We start from the raw sequence: 22,387 nt of genomic DNA, 5'->3' as shown, positions 1-22,387 counted from the left end.
TTTTTCTTACATTTAAATAAAATTGATAAAGAACATGTGTTGTGAATTTCATCTTGACATATACAAGAACATGCTTTAATCAGCATCCACCTGGTTTATGGAAGTTTCTTGGTTCTCTTGAGTACTGTACCTGCCACTACGTGAATGCGTGGAAGGGCACCTAGATCTCCCTCCACCATCAAAGGTGGAAAAGTCACATAATTGTGTTGGCGCAACTCTGAACTCAACCAAAAAAAAGCCATCCATCTGGTTTGCATACAGTCGGTCAGATTCTATCAAGGTAGTGATGAAATAATGCCCAGATGAGCACCTTGGTCTTCCTCCACCATCATAAGTTGGAAAATTACCAGAGTACTGAAGTTTCATAATCACACAAATCAAGGGACTATTGATTTTGCTCATAATGAATTTGACCATAGTGCCTCAGATTTCTTGTCGACAGGTTTTCAGATACTAGTGGAGAAAAAATATATGGTTCTCACTTAACTATTAAGAGATGTAATGTTGAAAATTATTCGAAACAGTAGAACCCAGTTTTTGGACAAACTCCGGTCTTGGCTGGATTTTCTTATCCAAATCTCAAGGGTATGGGATGGTTTAAGCACAGCTTTTCAACAGTTTTACAGTTGTAATGGCAGGCACTCAGCCTTTTCTCTGTACTTGGATTCTGTACCAGTATTAACCTGTTCTCAGCAAGTAACTGCCAACTTCTCTGTATAATCAGAGGTGTAGAACGAATGATATGGGACACAATGTCTGTGATCAAGTTGTCACAGAAAAGATACACCTCGTCTGAGTATCAAACTCACGATCCACTGATGAGCACTCTTCCTATTGAGCTAAGGATGCAGGCTGATTCACTTTGTCTTATCGAAGCTAAATAAACAAACAAACACAGAATAAGTGTCATACCGACTTAGCTGGATAGGGGTTTGTGCCCCAGAGCCTCTGGACTCATTTTTAGCTCGACTATTCGAAGAATAAGTAGAGCTATCCTACTCACCACGGCGTCGGCGTCGGCGTCGGTGTCGGCGTCGGCGTCGGCGTCACACCTTGGGTTAAGTTTTTCGTACCAGTCCACATTTTGACAAAGTCTTTTGAGATAAAGCTTTGAAACTTTCAACACTTGTTTACCATCATCATGGCCAGTTATAGGCAAGAGCACATAACTCCATCAAGGATTTTGGCTGAATTATGGCCCCTTTTGACTTAGAAATCATGGTTAAGTTTTTCGTACCAGTTCATATTTTGACAAAGTCTTTTGAGATAAAGCTTTGAAACTTTCAACACTTGTTTACCATCACCATGTCCAGTTATAGGCAAGAGTACATAACTCCATCAAGGATTTTGGCTGAATTATGGCCCTTTTTGACTTAGAAATCTGGGTTAATATTTCGTACCAGTCCACATCTTGACAAAGTCTTTTGAGATAAAGCTTTGAAACTTTCAGCACTTGTTTACCATCACCATGTCCAGTTATAGGCAAGAGCACATAACTCCATCAAGGATTTTGACTGAATTATGGCCCCTTTTGACTTAGAAATCATGGTTAAGTTTTTCGTACCAGTTCATATTTTGACAAAGTCTTTTGAGATAAAGCTTTGAAACTTTCAACACTTGGTTACCATCACCATGTCCAGTTATAGGCAAGAGTACATAACTCCACATAGGATTTTGGCTGAATTATGGCCCTTTTTGACTTAGAAATCTGGGTTAATATTTCGTACCAGTTCATATTTTGACAAAGTCTTTTGAGATAAAGCTTTGAAACTTTCATCACCTGTTTACCATCACCATGTCCAGTTATAGGCAAGAGCACATAACTCCATCAAGGATTTTGACTGAATTATGGCCCCTTTTGACTTAGAAATCATGGTTAAGTTTTTCGTACCAGTTCATATTTTGACAAAGTCTTTTGAGATAAAGCTATGAAACTTTCAACACTTGGTTACCATCACCATGTCCAGTTATAGGCAAGAGTACATAACTCGATCAAGGATTTTGGCTGAATTATGGCCCTTTTTGACTTAGAAATCTGGGTTAATATTTCGTACCAGTTCATATTTTGACAAAGTCTTTTGAGATAAAGCTTTGAAACTTTCATCACCTGTTTACCATCACCATGTCCAGTTATAGGCAAGAGTACATAACTCCATCAAGGATTTTGGCTGAATTATGGCCCTTTTTGACTGAGAAATCTTGGTTAAGTTTTTCGTACCAGTTCATATTTTTTGTAAAGTGTTTGACATATGGCTTTGAAACTTTTATCACTAGTTTAGTATAATAGTCTCTATCTGTAGGAAAGAGAACATAACTCTGTCATCTGTTTTGGCTGAATTATGGCCCATTTTGGACTTTGAAATTGGTTCTGTTTCCATACAAGTCCATGTTTTGTCAAAACTATTTGACATATGGCTTTTAAACTTTGAACACTTGTTTATCATTATGATTTCCATCTGTAGGCAAGAGTACGTCACTATTTTGACTGAATTATGGCCCTTTTTGGACTTTGAAATTGGCTCATATATTGCCATTTAGTGCAAGACTTATCGAAATCAAAGTAATACAGGAACATTGTTTGTCTAATCTATTTATTTCTTTTGTCTGAATATCCGTGGAAATATTTTGACACCATTCTTCAATCAATTCTTCGAATAGTCGAGCGCGCTGTCATCAGACAGCTCTTGTCATCTATGTTTCAAGTATGAAACTAGGACTGATACTTAACCTTTGGCCTGGCGGCAAGTGATTCTGCCTTTGCGACCAGTGCAGACCAAGATCATGGTCTACACTTTTCGCTATTCAGTCAGTAAATTTTCATTGAAACCCCTTTGAATAATAAGTGGTACTGCCCAAACTGAATGATGGACCAGTCCATTTTAGAAATTCAGCAGGGTAAAGGTTAAGTAATTTCTTCTTTTTGCTCTATCATTGTAAAATTAACACAGATTATACTGAAACTTAGCATAAATGTGCATTCTGCTGATATAGACAGCTTAGCAAAATTTCAGCGGTATAAGTATGCTAAGAAAGTTATGGCTAATTGGAAATTTGCTGTTATTAAGTCCTAAGTTTCAAATTTAAAACATTGATGAATACGAGCTCAGAATACTTTAGTTTCTGGGCTACCTTCTTATATGACTGATACCATAACTTACTTCCCAATTACATGTGTGATGGAAAATTGTCATCAATTTTTTTTTTGTGAAGACAAAAAATTTGTGCATTTATTTAAGTGAGTCTGGGTTAACCCTTAGCCTGCTGCAGGCAAATTTAACAGCCTTTGCAAACAGCTTGGAACCAGAACCAGATTAAATCGGCGTCTGATCAGGTTCCAAGCTGTTTGCTACTCTGACAATATTTCTTCCAATTTTGGAGCAAATTGAATGAATTTTACAATTTTAGCAGACGACATTTCCAGCAGACGACAATTTATCTAGCATGCTAAGGGTTAATTGACTAGAGATAAGGAAAAATTTACTTTTAGAAAACATTTTTGGAGGAATACCAACATAACGAGGCTCAAATGTTAGACCTAAGGCTACAACCTTGACCTTGGGCTTGTGCAATAGGGACATGAGCCTTGCTCCTCATCTGGTTAAGTTGAACTTTCAACTTGAGTTTCATAAATATCATTCAAGGAATTTAGATCATACAGACTGGATAGGAATCTAAGACTTAAATATTTGACCTGCTGTTGTGACCGAGACTTTCGGCCGGCATTTGGAATACAGTCAATCTTCATTCGCTCATACTCGGATAATTCAAACAACACCCTTCGCTCGAACTCATCATCGGGTCCTGGCAGAAGTCCTAGATAATATACAATTATCGACTTTTTCATAGGATGATATCAGGATTTATCAATCCTCAAAAAGTTATATTCACCTCGCCGTTTGATATCAGGATTTATCAACCCGAAAAGAGTTATATTCACCGAGCCGAAGGCGAGGTGAATATAACTTTTTGAGGGTTGATAAATCCTGATATCAACCTATGAAAAAGTCAATAATTGTTTTATTACATGAATAAATGTATAGTCAGTCATGTTATTACAATTGTATCTTTAATAAAGAAATAAGGAATAAATTTAGACCAAATCAGGTTGATATTGGTTTTCCAAGCACCTACTTTGATGTATTTTTATTTTCGTACTATTTATAACCCAAGATAAGTTGATATGATATGTACTCATTACTTTTCAAACCGTTTTCAGCCAATCAGAGAAACAATAGAATACAGTCATGTAATAATGTATATTGTTCAAGCGCTCAAACAACCGACAACTCTTAACTATTTTGCCTGTTCCGTCAAGTTTGAGCAAATAAAGTTTATCTGAATGCATTTTGTATGTGATGGGTATGAGAAGAACAAAGTTTCAAGGGTTTAGAACATAAATGAATATAAGATTCAAGTAAGGCCTTCACTTGTGACCTTGATCTTGTAGTAGCACATCTGTGGATTTAAAGAGATATGGACTGGACTTGAAACCAGACACTCAAAGTTCAGCCAGTTTTTACATCCAGCATGGGCAGACAAAATTAGAACACTAGTTTTGTGTAGGAAATTTATGTTCGTGAACAGGAATGATGTCTTGACGCTACAAATACAAATGATGTTCCTGGATTCTGTACCAGTATAAACCTGTTCATTGCATGTAACTGCCAACTTCCCCACATGAATCAGAGGTGGAGGTGAATGATTACAGACACAATGTCCTTATTCAAATGGTTACATGTGCCTTGCCTGTGGATCGAACACACGACCCCGCGATCTTTGCTCTCCCTAGGCTCAAATATTGATTTTAACCAGAGGCTGGCACAACTGGAAGTTTTCTTCATGGGATGCATACACAACCAGTTTAATCAGTATCCTTTATGGGGTTTATCCTTTATGGGGTGGTTCCAGTACTACAGCTTTAAAAGCTTTGGGTATTGTTTAATCACCCCTTGGATATGGTGATTGCTTTTTAATTCTGTCTTGGCAGTTCCTGTGATATGCAGGCTCCATAACCACAGATCCCCTCTCTAATTTTCAGTTTGTTTAGTTCTGCCCATTGTTTTCTCGTTTAGGGCAAAGCCATTATTTTATCTGGGGACCGCCGCTTTTCATGAAATTGAATTCTGTGCGTCATTGAAGGTTCCATGTGCTCCGCTGTATGAATACATCTGCAGATGACTCTAAATTCTTTTCTAGTACTTATAACATATGTAAATGTTAAATTCTGCTCAACCCGGGGCTAGAGGGAATGGACGGTAGCTTGCATTTCCACTACCGTCCATGAACAGGCTCAATCAAATCGAGCCTGCAACATTTTCATTTATGTTCTGTCTGGGCGACCTATGGTTTTCCACTCTTTTTTTTTTAGAAATGATGAACACATATAAACAAAGTGGGATGGATGGACAACATGAAAACCAGACTCTTCATTGTCAGTCAAGCATGTTACCACTACTGATAAACCACCAGACCACCAACACAACTCTAGTTGTAATTGAAATATTACAAACAAAAAGTAAAGTTATTAAAAGCTTTATTCATGACTTTCTATGACTAGATACCTAAGCTAGTTTTTGGTAAAGATTGAAATAATTAAAATCCAAATAAAATGTCTTTCCTAAATGGTAAAATACTTTACAAAAAAAAAAAAAACAGTTTACACTATCATAACAAAAATTAGAAAGAAATGAGATTCAACAAAAGATATTCAAGAACAGTTTAACAAGAAATAACTATTGATTGATGGCAACCAAAGAATGACTTTTAAGGTATTCCCACACACTTGGATGATGAATATTGAGAAAACCTGCCTCGATATTATTCTGTGAAATCAATCTGACATTGAAATTTTGACCTTCAGGTTTTACACTGGCTGTTTGTATGGAAACAATCTTCACATGTTCAAATATTTACAAATACTTAGTTATGTAGAAACTATTTAAATGTCTTTTATATAAATTGTCTGTTAAATGAACAAATAAAATGCATTTTGTTTTCTTGAGAAAACTGAACAGTGTGTGTGTGTGAACAACGCCTTAAGAATACATGAAGTTTTCTAAATTTTTCAACAAGAAAGTTGATAAAATACGTATATTATAAACCTTATGTATGCACTTTTATCACTAAATGATTCCATAGCATTTATGTACTTTTGACATGCTGTGTTGCTGTGTTAATTACCTTAAATCAATGATGCAGAGCTACCTTAAATCAATTTCTTTGGTTTTTGCTTAAAATAAAGAATAACATTTTAATATAAATGTACAGAAAAAATAAAAAAGAAAAGAGAAAAACAAGAACAAGAAAAAAACATAATTATTAGATTCTGAAGTGAAAGTAGAAAGTCTACTTGATATTTTACTGCACTGAGATAAAGCATTTTTCTACAAAACTTTTCACCACAGCACAAAAAGTGGATAAACACTGAAATTTAACCTTTACCCTGCTACATTTCTAAAATGGACTGGTCCATCATTCAATCTGTGCAGTGCCACCTATTATTCAAGGGGCTGTTTAATGAAAATTTACTGACTGAACAGCGAACAGTGCAGGCCATGATCAGCCTGCTTGGATGTGCAGGCTGATCTTGGTCTGCAGTGGTCGCTAAGGCAGAATCACTCGCTGCCAGCAGGCTAAAGGTTAAGATGCCCTTACCCACTTTCTGTGCTGAGGTGATGATACATAATCAACAGCATCATTACAAGCTGAATACAGTTTGTGGTTAGAGCACCTACAAGTTTGTATAATTTTCTAAAACCGAGTAATTAACAAGACAAACATATTTTTTACAAAAAAGAAATTGTACAAAGAATATAATTTTAACAATACATGGAAGAAACATAGAAAGAACACACAATAGTAAATATATTTCTGACCACAGAGATTATTTTATCTGATTTGGGTTTTACAGCCCGTCAACAGAGTATAAATTGTATGGGGCCGTACAGGACTAAAAATTTTCATTTCACATCTCAATAATGTAATAGAAATTACAAAGTATGGAATCTTAACTTTTAAACCTGCCTGGATTACAGACACAGCAAAACCAAGCATTCTGACTCTTATAGTTGTTTTGATGGTCATTCTTGTCATACCCAAGTTGTCTTACAACCACATAGAACATTACATAGAAGAATAGAAGAGTGATACTAAATTATTTGTACTGTGTGAGTGGAAAAGTTCGCAACGTGGAAATGTTTGCAAGTTTCACAAATACCAGAAATTCGCAAAAAAAAAAATCAACCAGTGTCAATTTCCACGCTCTCCAAGACCTGCCATTGTAGTCATGTAAAGATAAACAAATTTAGCTTAAGTACTTCACTTTTCGGCAATTAGCGAATATTTCTGCTTGTGAAATGCTTGATTTGGTTATTTGTGAACTTTTTCACCCACAAATATATACACTGTAATTAACAGATGCATCCAAAATTGATAGCAATCACCAACTGCAATACTGGTACAAGAATTTATTTAAATCTGATCAGTTGCAAAATGTGCTGAAAATATCTTATAATGACAAAATTGTCAGCAAGTTAATGAAATATCATGGTGTAGTACAACTGGTAATTTGTTATTTTTGACTGGTATGTGAATACAAAATAAGTTAAATTAGATTTTGATGATTTAAAGACAAGAAATATAAAATAAATGTTGTTTAATATATAAGACTAAAATGTATGAACACCATATCTTAAATTTTCAATATGTAACATAATGTTTTTAGAACATGGTCCTTACACGATTTTGACATACAAGAGAATCTATAACTACTACTGAAAGCCTTAGGCGTAAAAAAAAAATTGTTTGTTTCCAGTATCCCGATCTACCCTAAATTTTTGGCACGACCCTAAATGTAAAGGAGAAATTTTTTTTCAACTTTTAACAAAAAATTGCAAAACTGCACTTTTTATGCTTTAAACATGCTCAGTGATGTTAACAAGAGCTGTCTGTAAGACAGCCAAGCTCGACTATTCGAAATATTGTCACAGAAGCAGGAAATTATTACCCAAAATGTTAAATATCAAAAGAGTTTTAAGTTCGAAAGGGGACATAATTTGACCAAAATACATATCAGAGTTATGGGACTTGATGCTATCAACTAGTTCTATAACCCCGAAGAAACATGTTAAGTTTCAATTCAATATCTGCATTAGTTTTGGGGATAGTAACTTGCATGTAAAACTTTAACCAGAATTTTCTAAGTCCAAAAGGGGGCATAATTTGCTCAAAATACATGTTAGAGTTATGGAACTTGACCCAGTGAGGTTGGTAATTGACCTAGAAAAAGAATAAATAAGTTTCAAAGCTATATGCCTTTTGTTAATAGCTGTATGTACTTGCATGCAAAACTTTAACCAGGATTTTCTAAGTCCAAAAGGGGGCATAATTTGCCCAAAATACATGTCAGAGTTATGGAACTTGGTGCTTTCAACTAGTTTTATAACCCGTAAGACACATGTGAAGTTTCAATTTAATATCTGTAGTAGTTTTGGAGTTAGTTATTTGCATGTAAAACTTTAACCAGGATTTTCTAAGTCCAAAAGGGGGCATAATTTGCCCAAAATACATGTCAGAGTTATGGGACTTCACCCAGTGAGGTAGGTAATTGATCTAGAAAAAGAAAAAAAATAAGTTTCAAATCTATATGCCTTTTAGTAATAGCTGTATGTACTTGCACGCAAAACTTTAACCAGAATTTTCTAAGTCCAAAAGGGGGCATAATTTGGCCAAAATACATGTCAGAGTTATGGGACTCGACCCAGTGAGGTAGGTAATTGATCTAGAAAAAGAAAAAATAAGTTTCAATTCTATATGCCTTTTAGTAATAGCTGTATGTACTTGCACGCAAAACTTTAACCAAAATATTCTAAGTCCAAAAGGGGGCATAATTTGGCCAAAATGAAGGTCAGAGTTATGGGACTTGGTGCTATCAACTAGTTTTATAACCCCGAAGACACATGTGAAGTTTCAATTCAATATCTGCATTAGTTTTGGAGATAGTAACTTGCATGTAAAACTTTAACCAGAATTTTCTATGTCCAAAAGGGGGCATAATTTGCTCAAAATACATGTTAGAGTTATGGAACTTGACCCAGTGAGGTTGGTAATTGATCTAGAAAAAGAATAAATAAGTTTCAAAGCTATATGCCTTTAAATGATAGCTGTATGTACTTGCATGCAAAAACTTAGCCAAGGTGTGACGCCGACGCCGGGGTGAGTAGAATAAGTCGAGCTAAAAATCAACTTACTAATGCTCTAAAGGCATAACCCCCTGGTTTGTATTCATTTTTTGACACAAAAATATTTTCTGAAAAGTCTCCCTTAATAAAAAAAAATTCAAAAAAAAAAAAATTTCCGACCTAACTACCCTAATTTTTTTTAGCATGTTACCGGAAACAAAGAATTTTTTTTTAGGCCTTATAAGAATCGAATTAAAATTAACCTTTTTTACATCAATATTTTAAAAGCAAGACAATGACAAAACAAAAAGAGCATTCGGAGCATCCTAATATAAATATTACCCTAATAATATATATATATATTACCCTCCTATTATATAATGGCGATGAATAAACACAGCATTTTAGCAAAATATCTCAATATAATATCTTAAAATGTTAGAGGGAGATAACTCCATACATACATAAAATATTCTATGTGGTAGGTATATTTCAAATGTTCATAGGTATTTAGAATTTCACTATAACAATAGTTACAAATCCTTTCTATTTTTAAATTTATTACATTTATCATGTCAACAAAACAATAACATTGACACATCATTTGAGCCGTGCCATGAGAAAACCAACGTAGTGGGTTGGCGACCAGCACGGATCCAGACCAGCCTGCGCTTCTGCGCAGTCTGCTCAGGATCCATGCTGTTCACTAACAGTTTCTCTAATTGCTATAGGCTCTGAAAGCGAACAGTATGGATCTTGACCAGACTGCGCGGATGCGCAGGCTGGTCTTGATCCATGCTGGTCGCAAAGCCACTATGTTGGTTTTCTCATGGCACGGCTCAATTTTAAAACTCTAAAATAGATACATAATATAATTTATAACAACAATTACTAGAAATGCATACAAACTAATACATAAATAACGATACAACAACACTAATTTATGATAACTGTATTATACAACAAATGCTATGAAACTGGCCTAAGACTAATTGTGGGTTTCACATAGCACAAATTATCTCCCATAGTTGCTATTTTGGGGTTCATTCTGAACACAAAATCTGCCACAGATAAAAATCTTTTCTTTTATTGTTGCTACATAAGAATTTTTTACATGCATAACGGATTACGACAAGTGTCCTTATACCTCACAGTTTTTTTTCTGATTTTGTTAAATATCCCTTAAGATATAAAAAATTTTGACCCACAAAATGGTTGCCAGTTTTTTTAGAGAAAAATAATGCAAAAATTGTGAACTATCTATAAAGTTTTGATTTTAAGGACTGTTAGATAGCAAATTTGTATAAATAATTTCTCAGGACTTCTATCATGATAGCACATGTGTATTTTTAATTATTTTATTTTGAGGCATATACATCAAGCAAGAAAGGTTAATTTCATGTAACTTTCTTATGAGAGGACAAGTAAGAAACTCATTAAACTTACGGATGGGTTGGTTTTAATTTCAGGCATCTCCCCATACCTGTTTACTCAAAAACTACATACATGTACAATAGTTCTGTGCTGGAGAGATTATTCAGGATAATGAGGCCATGATAACAATTTCTGTATGTTAATGTACTTTTATATGTAAATTTTCCATTGTCATTATGGACCCACTACCGTACTTTATTTTTACATTCCATTTTTCCTGAGAAACAAAGTAAAATATTGGCTTTAGCGGCAATCTTCATCATCTGAATCAACGTTTATTCCAGCACCTGACCTTGCCTTGCGTAGCTGTCTCGCTTCCTCGAAGGTTTCGGACTCATAACCATAGGTTCCATGGGAGGAGTAAGTATTGAATGAAGCCTCACTGCCAGAGGCAAGCTTTTGTCTGCGTTCTCGTCGGTGGTCACGCTGAACATGTCTGAAATAAAAAACACTTTATTTATTTAATAAACTGCGTCACTGTAAAATGTAGGTTAGGTGTAAACTGTGTTACTTTAAAGTTACCCTTTCATATTTAGGGTGAAAAAATGCACCTTCAGATATAAGAAGTTTGACATAAAATATATACTTAACATTAAGAAGTAACAAAAGGAGCAAAAATCAGAATAACTGTTTGCCTGAATTAAAGTTACACAGATAAAATTTTAGGTCATATGTTGAATTTCCAGCTTATGAAAGTGTTCACCTTAAGAAATTTTTTTTATCTTTGATAGAAATAAACAAATAACTTTTATTTCTAATACCTGTTTAATGAAGAAGGTCGTTTCCTTTCCCTCTTTTCTCTGTAATATTGTCCAGAGTTCTGTCGCTGTAAACTATCCTGTCGCTGTAAACTGTCCTGCTGCAGATCCCGGAGACTGGATCCCCGAGATAAACTCTGGTGAAAGAGAGAAGCGTCATCATCTGGTCGATCAACATACACATACTCATTTTTTTTTCTGTAACTGCAAACATTAACACATACACATTTTATATGCCAGTAATACCGAACAACACTGCATACACCATTTTTATGCCAGTAAGACCAAATAAAACCTTTACACATTTTATATGCCAGTAAAACCAAACAAAACCATATACATAAAACCGAACAAAACCATATACACATTTTACATGCAAGCAAGACCAAACAAAACCTTATATACACATTTTATATGCCAGTAAGACCAAACAAAACCATATACACTTACACCTCTGTATTAAGTTTTAGTTGAGCTTGGCATACAGAGTCAAATTCTTCAATGTTAGGAAGTCATCCAGCACACTTATGGAAGACTGGTGAGTCTACACAAGTATGCGTCATATGTCAGACAAACATATGATTCAAGCTAGTGGAAAATCAATAGCTTTTTAGACAATCTATTGCATGTAGACCATGTGATTTACCAAAAAATTTTTTCATACTTGAAAAGTTATATATATATATATATATGCATGTAGACCATGTGATTTACCAAAAAATTTTTTCATACTTGAAAAGTTATATATATATATATATATATATTTCGTATCTAGACATTTGTACAAAGTTAAAATTTGTGGGTGCTGAAGATTTTAAAGGGCGGGTGAGGATAAGGATCCACTAACTAACTTGCCTTATTACAGTCCTATAAATTAGACAGATTAAAAAAAGTCAGCAATCGTCTTATGTATTCCTGCTGATCAGAAGCATCTTACGGTAACACATGTATAGCAAATTAAAAGGTATTCACAAATACCAACTTTTCACCAACTTCTCGTTATAAAAGATATTCTGTAGTGAAAATAACTTTAAGAGCATAAATAAAAAACATAATTGTACCTGTGGTTTAAGGTTTCATTAAATATGGGCACACTGACGAAAAAATCTGCAGTTACAGGTTGCTTATATCGTCTCTGCGACTGTGGCTGTCTTGATGATGATGATGCAAGCGATTCAGTCTCAAACTGTCTCAGCGGTCGTCCTGATGGCGGCCGCTGTCTTGGTGTATTTTCTACAACAACTTCCTGTGGCATGTCAGGGAGCCTGCGACCAGCATTTGGGTCTCTATTACCTTTTTTCCACTGTTCTTGTCTTAGGGGTGCCTGAACATGGCGTATATTAGTCTCACCATACCTGTATCAAAAAACAAAACAATAACTAAAAATAGGATGATAGTGAAAGAAGGGAAATATTCAATAACACATAATTCAAACAAGATTATTGAAAAAGAATATGCTCTCTTTATAACATAATTTACAAGTGAAATCAACATAACATTAATAGTCTAACAAGAAGGGTTTGTTTGTTCTGTCATTTTCACTTCTAAATTTTGAAGACTTCTGATATCAAATATGGAAAAAATTATCTATTTTTTTCAAAAGAGAATCAGTGCTTCTATCGAAACTAGTTACAATGTAAATCTTACCCCGAATGATCTATAAAACACGATTAAATATGTAGTATGTAAAATATGTAGGAAAGCTATCAACTGTGCTTGTCATAGTTAAAATTATATGTAAACTAGAAGTAATTTCACTTCATATCATTGTCAGCTTAAATACTATTCATTTTTGACATCCGATATTTGACAGAGTTTCTTCTTTGTTTCAAATATTTTGATATTTTGTTAAAATATGACATACATCTGGAGGTATGCCCCTTTAAAATGTGACATACATCTGTAGGTGTGCACCTTTACAATGTGACATACATCTGGAGGTGTGCCCCTTTAAAATGCTGCATGCTTAAATACTATTGATTTATGACTTCCAATATTTGACAGAGTTTCTTCTTTGTTTCAAATATTTTGATATTTTATTTAAATATGACATACATCTGGAGGTGTGCCCCTTTAAAATGTGACATACATCTGTAGACCTGTGTGCTCCTTTACAATGTGACATACATCTGGAGGTGTGTTCCTTTACAATGTGACATACATCTGGAGGTGTGCCCCTTTAAAATGCTGCATGCCCTTGAAAGTCTCTCAAATTGTCAAATGGGAGCTTTAATTTGAGTTTCAGCTTCCACTTACAATACCCTGAGGAGTGTGTAACAAGTGCAGTAAAAGATAAGGCTATTTGCTTTCTCTTAAATTTCCATATAAATATACATAGTGCCTTTATATATTATAATTTATACACTTATTTTATGGCTTGCTGGTCAATAGCCAATACTACTGCCCAAGGTCCAAAGGATAAAGTGTACGTATTATCAAATGACAAGAGAAATAAATTCCCACATTTTTTTTTTTTTTGAGAGTTGAGTTAAGCCCAGCAAAATTTAGTGTTGAACTATTAACTGGTCAATAGTCAATAGCACAAACTATGGACAAGTGATTTACATAAGCAGTCATGTACCGGTAATGATATTTCTATGTCCCTTGTTCCCTTTTGTGTCTTTCATTTTACCATTTGTTTCCTCTTGACAACTTGAATTAACAAACACGTCTGAGCCGTGCCATGGGAAAACCAACATAGTGGGTTTGCGACCAGCATGGATCCAGACCAGCCTGCGCATCCGAGCAGTCTGGTCAGGATCCATGCTGTTCGCTAACGGTTTCTCTAATTGCAATAGGCTTTGAGAGCGAACAGCATGGATCCTGACCAGACTGCGCGGATGCGCAGGCTGGTCTGGATCCATGCTGGTCGCAAACCCACTATGTTAGTTTACTCATGGCACGGCTCATTTAAATTTACATATAAATAAACAAACAAGTTTATCTACTGCACCACTTTTTTACCTGTTAACGTTTTTGTACTGTGCTGTTTCTTCTGGCTGTACAACTCTTGGTTGCTTTCGTGGAAAGCAAGGCACTATGTAAAACAGAAAATTGAAAGACATTAAACATCTTATATGTGGCAAAATAACAGATTTAACAAATATGAAAACTGTTTACAAATTTAGGCTTTTAATCAACTTTATAGTTCAAACAACTTTTTTAACCAATGACAAGAGAAAGATTTTTAAAAAAGTAACCATTTTATTTTCAGATTATTTCATAACGGAAAAAAATGAGTCACTTAATCACAAAGTTGTTCAAAATTAATGGGAATTCACAGATATGCCTACTTTGAATCAACAACATTCAAGGAGGCGGAACAACTGCCAAATACAGGGACTGCTAATAAAACTAAAACGACCTTTTAAGAAACATGTACCCCCTTGATCATGAGTGAAGATTAGACTAGCCAATGAAATCCAAGAGACTGAAGAAGGCGCAGTTTAGTTTACTTTAGACAGTGATTTTTGTTGTTTTAACCTTTCAATAAAATGAAACAGGGTGTTTTAACTAGAAGTCGGCTATAGATCATTTATTGACATTCTAACGCATTAGGTTTTTGCTTTCACTACGCTGCGCTCTGTTTTGGCAAATTTAATTGCATTAGAATGTCAATAAATGATCTATAACCTATACTTGCATAATTTCTGATTAACAATATGTCATGTCTGTTACTTACTGACTCATAAAAGCTATGAATCAAATCAAGCTGAGACAGACAGCTTTAGACAATTTCCACCAATAAGAGAGGTAACTTGAGTCATGGATTGGGACTAGCATTATACAAACAAAGAACAGAGGAACATTAATATTTTTTTTAACTGCCTGTTGCCTTCCCTTCCTGCCTTCTATTGAAACTGTTTCGATATTTGTTTTTTAGACACGCAAACAGATGCTCCCTCAACATTCATGTTACATATTTAATACTTCCATTCCTTATTATCAAATCTTATTCCATTCCATGTTCTGTTCCAGATTTTAGTGATGTTTTTATAATTTTGGTGGCTAAACAACTGAATTAGTTCAACGAATTTGACGCAATCCTAGGAAATATTGAGATAATTTTTTCATATGGGCAATATCCCCACTCGCGTCAAACATTCGAAAGACCAAAATGGTGGAGGAAATTTCCCATGAAATTTTCACTGCTGCCGACGCTTTACATACTACAGGTTTAAATGCCGATTATGTCACAAACTGGCCATAAATTCAAATAAAACTTTCATGATTTATGTAAGAAGTATCAAATAATATCCAAAATTACGAATTTTCTGGTGATTTAAACCTATGTTACGTACTGTAGTAACTAGTAGATATTATTTGATACTTCTTACATAAATCAATGAAGAATTGAATCACCTTTTGATAAATCGCAAGTATACTCTACACAGAGTGAGGCGATCACTGAAGATGATGATGATGATGATGATGATGATGAATATATGCACAAGTGATAAACCAATAACTTTACATGACTGTGTACTGTAATTTATCCTCAGTTATTTTGGTCCTTCGAAGTTTTGACATTTAGATTGCCCCGAAATATAAAACAATCTGAACGTCGAATTATTTTGACTACATCTACAATCGAATATGATACAACTTGATATTCAATCTGATTGTGAAAATACAATTTAATCATCAAGTCACATTTATATTTGTATTTTTGCTTTAGTGGAAAGGCACAAGAAAATATATTGTAGAATTTTAGCTGTGATTTCATTTCAATATGGGAGATGGGATGTTACCTGCAGGCAGTAGAGATAAACAACATTGTGATAAGTTGCTAGACATCTCTAAGAATTCTTGCTTGGAACAGATAAATACGCTACCAACACGACAAGATAGAATTTTGGATTTACTTCTTACAAGCCATCCAGGACTTGTTCAAAAACATACAACTGCCCCACCAATAGGGCTTAGTGACCATGATATATTAACAGTTTCCACACTAATCAAGCCATTCGTAGGCAGGAAGCCACCCAGAACTGTGTACAACTACAAAAAGGCGAATTGGACAGGATTAAGGGAGGACATATTTAAATTCAGTAAAAATTATTTCAAATGTGATCCTCGAAAAAATACAATAGAAGAGAATTGGAACTATCTAAAGAAAGAAATATTCTCATCCATGGATAAATACATTCCAACAAAATTACTGAAAAGCAAACCAGACGTACCCTGGCTTACCAGGGAGATAAAAAGAATGATAAGAAAGAAATACAGACTTTATCGTAAAGCAAAAAAATCAGGCAGGTTGCATGATAGAAACCAGTTTACAGATTATCGGAAATTAGTGCGGAACAAACTTCACACCTCGTATTATAATCACATTAGTAATTTACTGGATCCTGAAGAAGATAGGAGTTCAAAGTCTTTTTGGAAATATATAAAATCAAGAAAACAGGACAGTGTCAGTATTGGAACTCTAAAAGCCAACGGTATCATTGCAGAAAATGCAAAAGATAAATCTGAACTTTTGAACGATCAATTCTGCTCGGTATTTACAAAGGAAAACCTGGACTTTATTCCATCTAAAGGTTCCTCACCACATCCCTCCATGCCTAAAATTATTATAACAGATAACGGAGTGTTCAATTGCATAAAAAGGCTTAACGTAAAGAAAGCTAGTGGGCCGGAAAAAATGCCCATTGCGGTCTTAAAAGAAATACAGACAGAGATCACACCAGTATTATCTAGTTTATTTCAACAATCTTTGGACACTTCAGAGATCCCATCAGATTGGAAAAAAGCAAATATAGTACCTGTTTACAAAAAAGGTGACAGATCTAAACCATCAAATTATAGGCCAGTTTCATTAACAGCCATAGTATCAAAAATGTTGGAGCACATAGTTGTGTCACAGGTCATGAAACATTTAAATAATAAGCATATCTTGCATGAAAATCAACATGGATTCAGATCAAACCGTTCATGTGAATCGCAACTCCTTATCACAACTGAGGACATAACTAGCTATATGGATAAAGGGAAACAAGTAGATATGGCGATACTGGACTTCTCCAAAGCCTTTGATAAGGTATCACATCGTAGGCTATCATCTAAGTTAGATTTTTATGGCATACGGAATGAAACCCTATTCTGGATAGACGAATTCCTCCGAGGGAGAGTGCAACAAGTAGTTATTGATGGAGAAACTTCCCGTTCGTCCGTTGTAACCTCTGGAGTCCCACAAGGGACAGTGTTGGGTCCGACTTTATTTTTGATATACATCAACGACATCGCTGATGACATCAGTTCCACAATAAGATTATTTGCGGACGATTGTGTAATTTACAGGTCAGTAACATCTTCGGAAGATAATACTATATTGCAAAATGATCTAAATAAATTAGTTGAATGGAGCGATCTGTGGCAAATGGAATTTAATGTGGACAAGTGTGCCATCATGAAACTTTCCACAAGACATAATAAAGGTAATTTCAACTACCAAATGAAAGACAAAACTTTACAAACAGTAGAACATCACCCATACTTAGGCGTTGAACTATCTGAAAACATGAAGTATAATCTCCACATTGAAAATATAACAAACAAAGCTTCAAGCGTATTGGGATTTATTAAAAGGAACCTTAAACACTGTCCTTTGAAGGTCAAGGAGCGTGCATATCAAACACTCGTCCGACCCAAATTGGAATATAGTTCTACAATATGGAATCCACACCAGCAAACACAAATAAAACAAATAGAGCAAATCCAGAGAAACACTGCAAGATTTGTGATGGGGAAACCCTATAATTACCAGAATCCTGGAAGTGTAACAGCTATGATGCAGGCATTGAAATGGCAAACACTAGCACATCGTAGAAAAACAGCTGATTTAGTATTAATGTATAAAGTAATGAACAACCTGGTTGCAGTACCGCCACATTATCATCCACAACTTGCAAAAGTGCAAATAACTAGGCATAGTCACCCATACAAACTATTGACATATAGCTGTAACCTGAACATTTATCGATATTCATTTTTCCCAAGGACGGTCCTTGTATGGAACAGTCTTCCTACAGCAGTTGTTACATCAACAACGTTGGATAGCTTCAAGATCGCAGTCCAACAACCCGGCATCCATTGAAAATATATGGAACATTGTACAGTGTATATAACAGTTGGATTTTAAAAAGTGAGAGCACGTTTTGGGAACAACCGACACCCACAAATTGTACAGCACGTTGCAGTTTTTAACCCCTCCCACTCAACACGATGTCCGCCTGCGGATGAAGTTGAGGATTTTCGTCAAAGTCAAAGTCAAAGTGGGTGACAATATTGGTAAAACTGGGACACTTTGCAACATGCAGTGTCAAAATCAACTCGATAGTTCCCAAAGCCAGTCCAGTTTAGTGAGTTGTGCATGTTTTTGAAATACCATTATATTACCTTTAATATTATTCCATCTAAGCAGAGTTATTTGTGGAAAATACTTACTGACTGCTCAAAATTTATGTTGCTAGGGTCTGTGATGTAAACAAAACAAGCGCCTACATGCATAGACTTTCTTCAAAATAGTCTACGAGATCATACAGGCCTGTGTTCACAAATAACAATGATACGCTACTTAATGTACTTGTTATGAATTACGTGGTAAAAAACAGCTATAGTTTCTTTTCAAGTACATGAAAAAAAATAACACTAATTTTGGGAAATATTTTGATCTCAATCATCAAAACGCATGCAAATTACTACCGGTGTTGACACAAAAAAACTCCAACCACCTGCTGAGGGGCTCACGAAGGGGAATCCCCGTGTTGTACACAGACACTTGGGGTCTGGAACTCCCACCCTCTCCAGCCCAAACTACTATGCACCTGTAAATATTCTCATCATCATCATTGTATATCCAGACTCAGGCTCAAATTATACTTATTTGAACTAATTTAAAAAAAAATAGAATCTAGTGAGAGATTATATATTTTATAAAATTAGTTCAAATAAGTCTAACATTGTTTGTGTGATTAGAGTCTGGGTCTGGATATACAATGATGATAAAAATATATACAGGTGCATAGTAGTTTGGGCTGGAGGGGGTGGGGGTTCAGACCCCAAGTATCTGTGGTAATATCATAGGGGCCCAGCACATGCTGAGACTGAGAAAAGTGCTTTGTAAACATCAAAATCAAAAATATTAAAAAAAATCCACACATGTAAACATATTTTTTTTAGCTTACCTTATTATGATCGCGCGATGTCCGTTGTCCGTCTATCAAGATTTAGCTTGTGTATGCGATAGAGGCTGTATTTTTCAATTGCTCTATCTATCTATCTGTCCATAACCGTCGAACCCCTTGCGGGGACGTAGACGTTTTGCGTGCCAAAATCATAAGAGAAAGAGAAAGAATATAGTGATAAAAATTTAGAGTGGAAGAAACTAAAAAAAATAACTTTGGTGAAATAAAAGGTTAAAACTCAAGTTCGCAGGGTAACTAGGGCAAGACATGTTCAAGGCTGCAAACTGCGGCACTGAACTGCTCTAGGGTAGGGAGGTGGGCGACACTGGGGGGAAGTTGGTTCCAATGGTACACCGTTCTCGGAAAACAAGAAAACTTGTAATAGTCATAAAATTTGGTCAGAATGATTGCCTTGATCAAATCTAGGTCAAATTCGAATATGTGTCATCTGGGGTCAAAAACAAGGTCAAATCAAAGAAAATCTTGTGTATGCAATAGGGACTGCATTTTACACCGGATCTTCATGAAATTTGATCACAATTTTGTCTGGATGAAATCTAGGTCAAGTTTGAGTATGGGTCATCTGGGGTTAAAAACTAGGTCACACGGTCAAATAAAAAAATACCTTGTGTATGCAATAGTGGCGGCATTTTACACTAGATATTCATGATATTTGATCAGAATGTATGTCTTGATGAAATCTAGGCTGATTTGAAATAGGAGTCATCTGGGGTCAAAAACTAGGTCACCCAGTAAAATCAAAGAAAAACTTTGTGAATGCAATAGGGGCTACATTTCAGGCAGGATGTTCATGAAATTTGATCAACATGTTTGCTTTGATGAAAGCTATGTCGAGTTCAAATATGGGTCATGTTGGGTCAAAAACTAGGTCACCTGGTCAAATCAAAGAATAATCTTGTGTATGCAATAGGGGCTGCATTTTTCACTGGATCTTCATGAAATTTGATCAGAATGTTTGTCATGATGAAAGCTATGTCAAGTTCAAATGTGGGTCATGTTGGGTCAAAAACTAGGTCACCTGGCTAAATCAAAGAAATACCTTGCCTATGCAAAAGGGGTCGCATTTTAAGCATGATATTCATTAAATTTGATCAAAATGTTTCTTTTGATGCAATCTTGGGGCAGGTTTAAATATGGGTCATCTTGGATTAAAAACTAGGTCACCCGATCAAATCAAAGAAATACCTTGTGTATGCTTTAGGGACTGCATTTTAGATTGGATATTCATTAAATTTTATCAGGCTGTTTGTCTGGGCGAAATCTATGTCAGGTTCAAATATGGGTCATCTAGGGTCAAAAGCCAGGTCACCCGGTCAAATCAAAGAAATACCTTGTGTAAGTGTTAGGGGCTGCACTTTAGACTGGATATTCATGAAATTTGATCTTGCTGATTGTTTTGTATGTATAACTCATGCATTACTCACTCATTAACTGTGGTTTGCTAATGTTGTAACTCTATTTAATAGGTACACCTTTATTATGTTATTAAATATACTTTTGTTATTTATGTCGGTCAATAGCTATACATAGCTAATGTCATCTATATATGTAACACCGACTTTAAATAAAATTTATATCTTGTGTCTTGTATTGTATCTTGATGAAATGTAGGTCAGGTTCAAATATGGGTCATTTTGGGTCAAAAAATAGGTCACCCGGTCAAATCAAAGAAGTACCTTGTTCTAGCTGTTCTCAGGTGAGCAATCTAGGACCATTTGGTTCTCTTGTTTATATTTTATGTTTATATGGGTGGTTTCCAGTAAGATGGGTGATATTAATGCTGTAGTGTTTTATGACAAGGAAATATGTGTAACAGTAATTTTTTCACAATATATGATAAGTAATGGGTGTATGTGTATGGTCTGAAACTCATTTAATCAAATATTTGTGGACATTGGTTTTTAAAATCACCCTTTCTGCACAAATCTGATATGAAAATAAAATTTTACTTAGAAAAGTTGTTGCTGAATGAAAAATAATTAACATATTATTATAAAACCTATTTTTTTCTCGCATTTTGCATGTTTATAAACCACATGCCAAATTTCAAGAATGTCCAATAATTTCAATTTCTATAATTGTCAGCTCAAACTTGAGTTATTTTACAGGTGCACAGGGGACACATACTGAAAATCAGTGTTATATTCATTCATTATTAGTTTTCTGTTCATAAAAAGACTATTGGTGATCAACTTAAGACAAAACCTATCAAACAGTGTATTCCACAAAATAACTACAAAACTGAAAATTTTCGTAACAAAAACATGAAAATTCAACAGCATGTAGTGCTTTAAATGAAAAATAAGTGACTTTAAACATAACTAACACATTGTAATCACTTAGTTTACATGCACTGCTTATTTAAAGTAAAAAAAAATGACAAAATGTCATGCATGGTAAAATGAAATAGTAAAATAAATACATACTTTATAAAGTTACTGAGAAGATGCACAGGGGACAAATTGCAGCAAAAAATATAGTTATAGAATATGTTCATAGTAAGTAAAATTCTTTCAACTACACAATATCCACTAGCTTAAGAAGCAATAAAATTGATGTTTCCACTTTTTAACTTGAAAATTGGGAACTCTGAAAAAATGCAAACAATTAATTTTAAATTGTCCAGGGTTTCTTTTATAATGCTAAATTTTCAAGTAATGCCTAAATTTTGTGTACACACTGCGAATATAGAACTGCCACCGCACATTACAGTAATGCTAAGGTAATTGATGAATGTCAAAAAAAGGTGCACAGGGGACATCACTTTTGGCTTTGCGAATTTTTAACAGTCCTTTAATAAAGGAAT

The 22,387-nt window shown here is 34.8% G+C and overlaps 1 protein-coding gene across 1 annotated transcript; it reads right to left on the bottom strand.

The window, feature by feature from the left end:
• Nucleotides 1-5,516: 5,516 nt before the first annotated feature.
• LOC123560366 (uncharacterized) lies at nt 5,517-19,072 on the bottom strand. Its single transcript, XM_045352563.2, has 5 exons — nt 18,821-19,072; nt 14,336-14,408; nt 12,433-12,726; nt 11,375-11,575; nt 5,517-11,049 (listed from the first exon to the last, which is right to left on the bottom strand). Coding segments are annotated over exons 1-5 (762 nt in total). The 5' UTR covers nt 18,822-19,072; the 3' UTR covers nt 5,517-10,856.
• Nucleotides 19,073-22,387: the final 3,315 nt, after the last annotated feature.

This window comes from Mercenaria mercenaria, chromosome 10, assembly GCF_021730395.1.
Source record: "Mercenaria mercenaria strain notata chromosome 10, MADL_Memer_1, whole genome shotgun sequence".
Lineage (NCBI taxonomy): Eukaryota > Metazoa > Mollusca > Bivalvia > Venerida > Veneridae > Mercenaria > Mercenaria mercenaria.
This window is presented reverse-complemented; position numbering and strand designations above follow the sequence as displayed.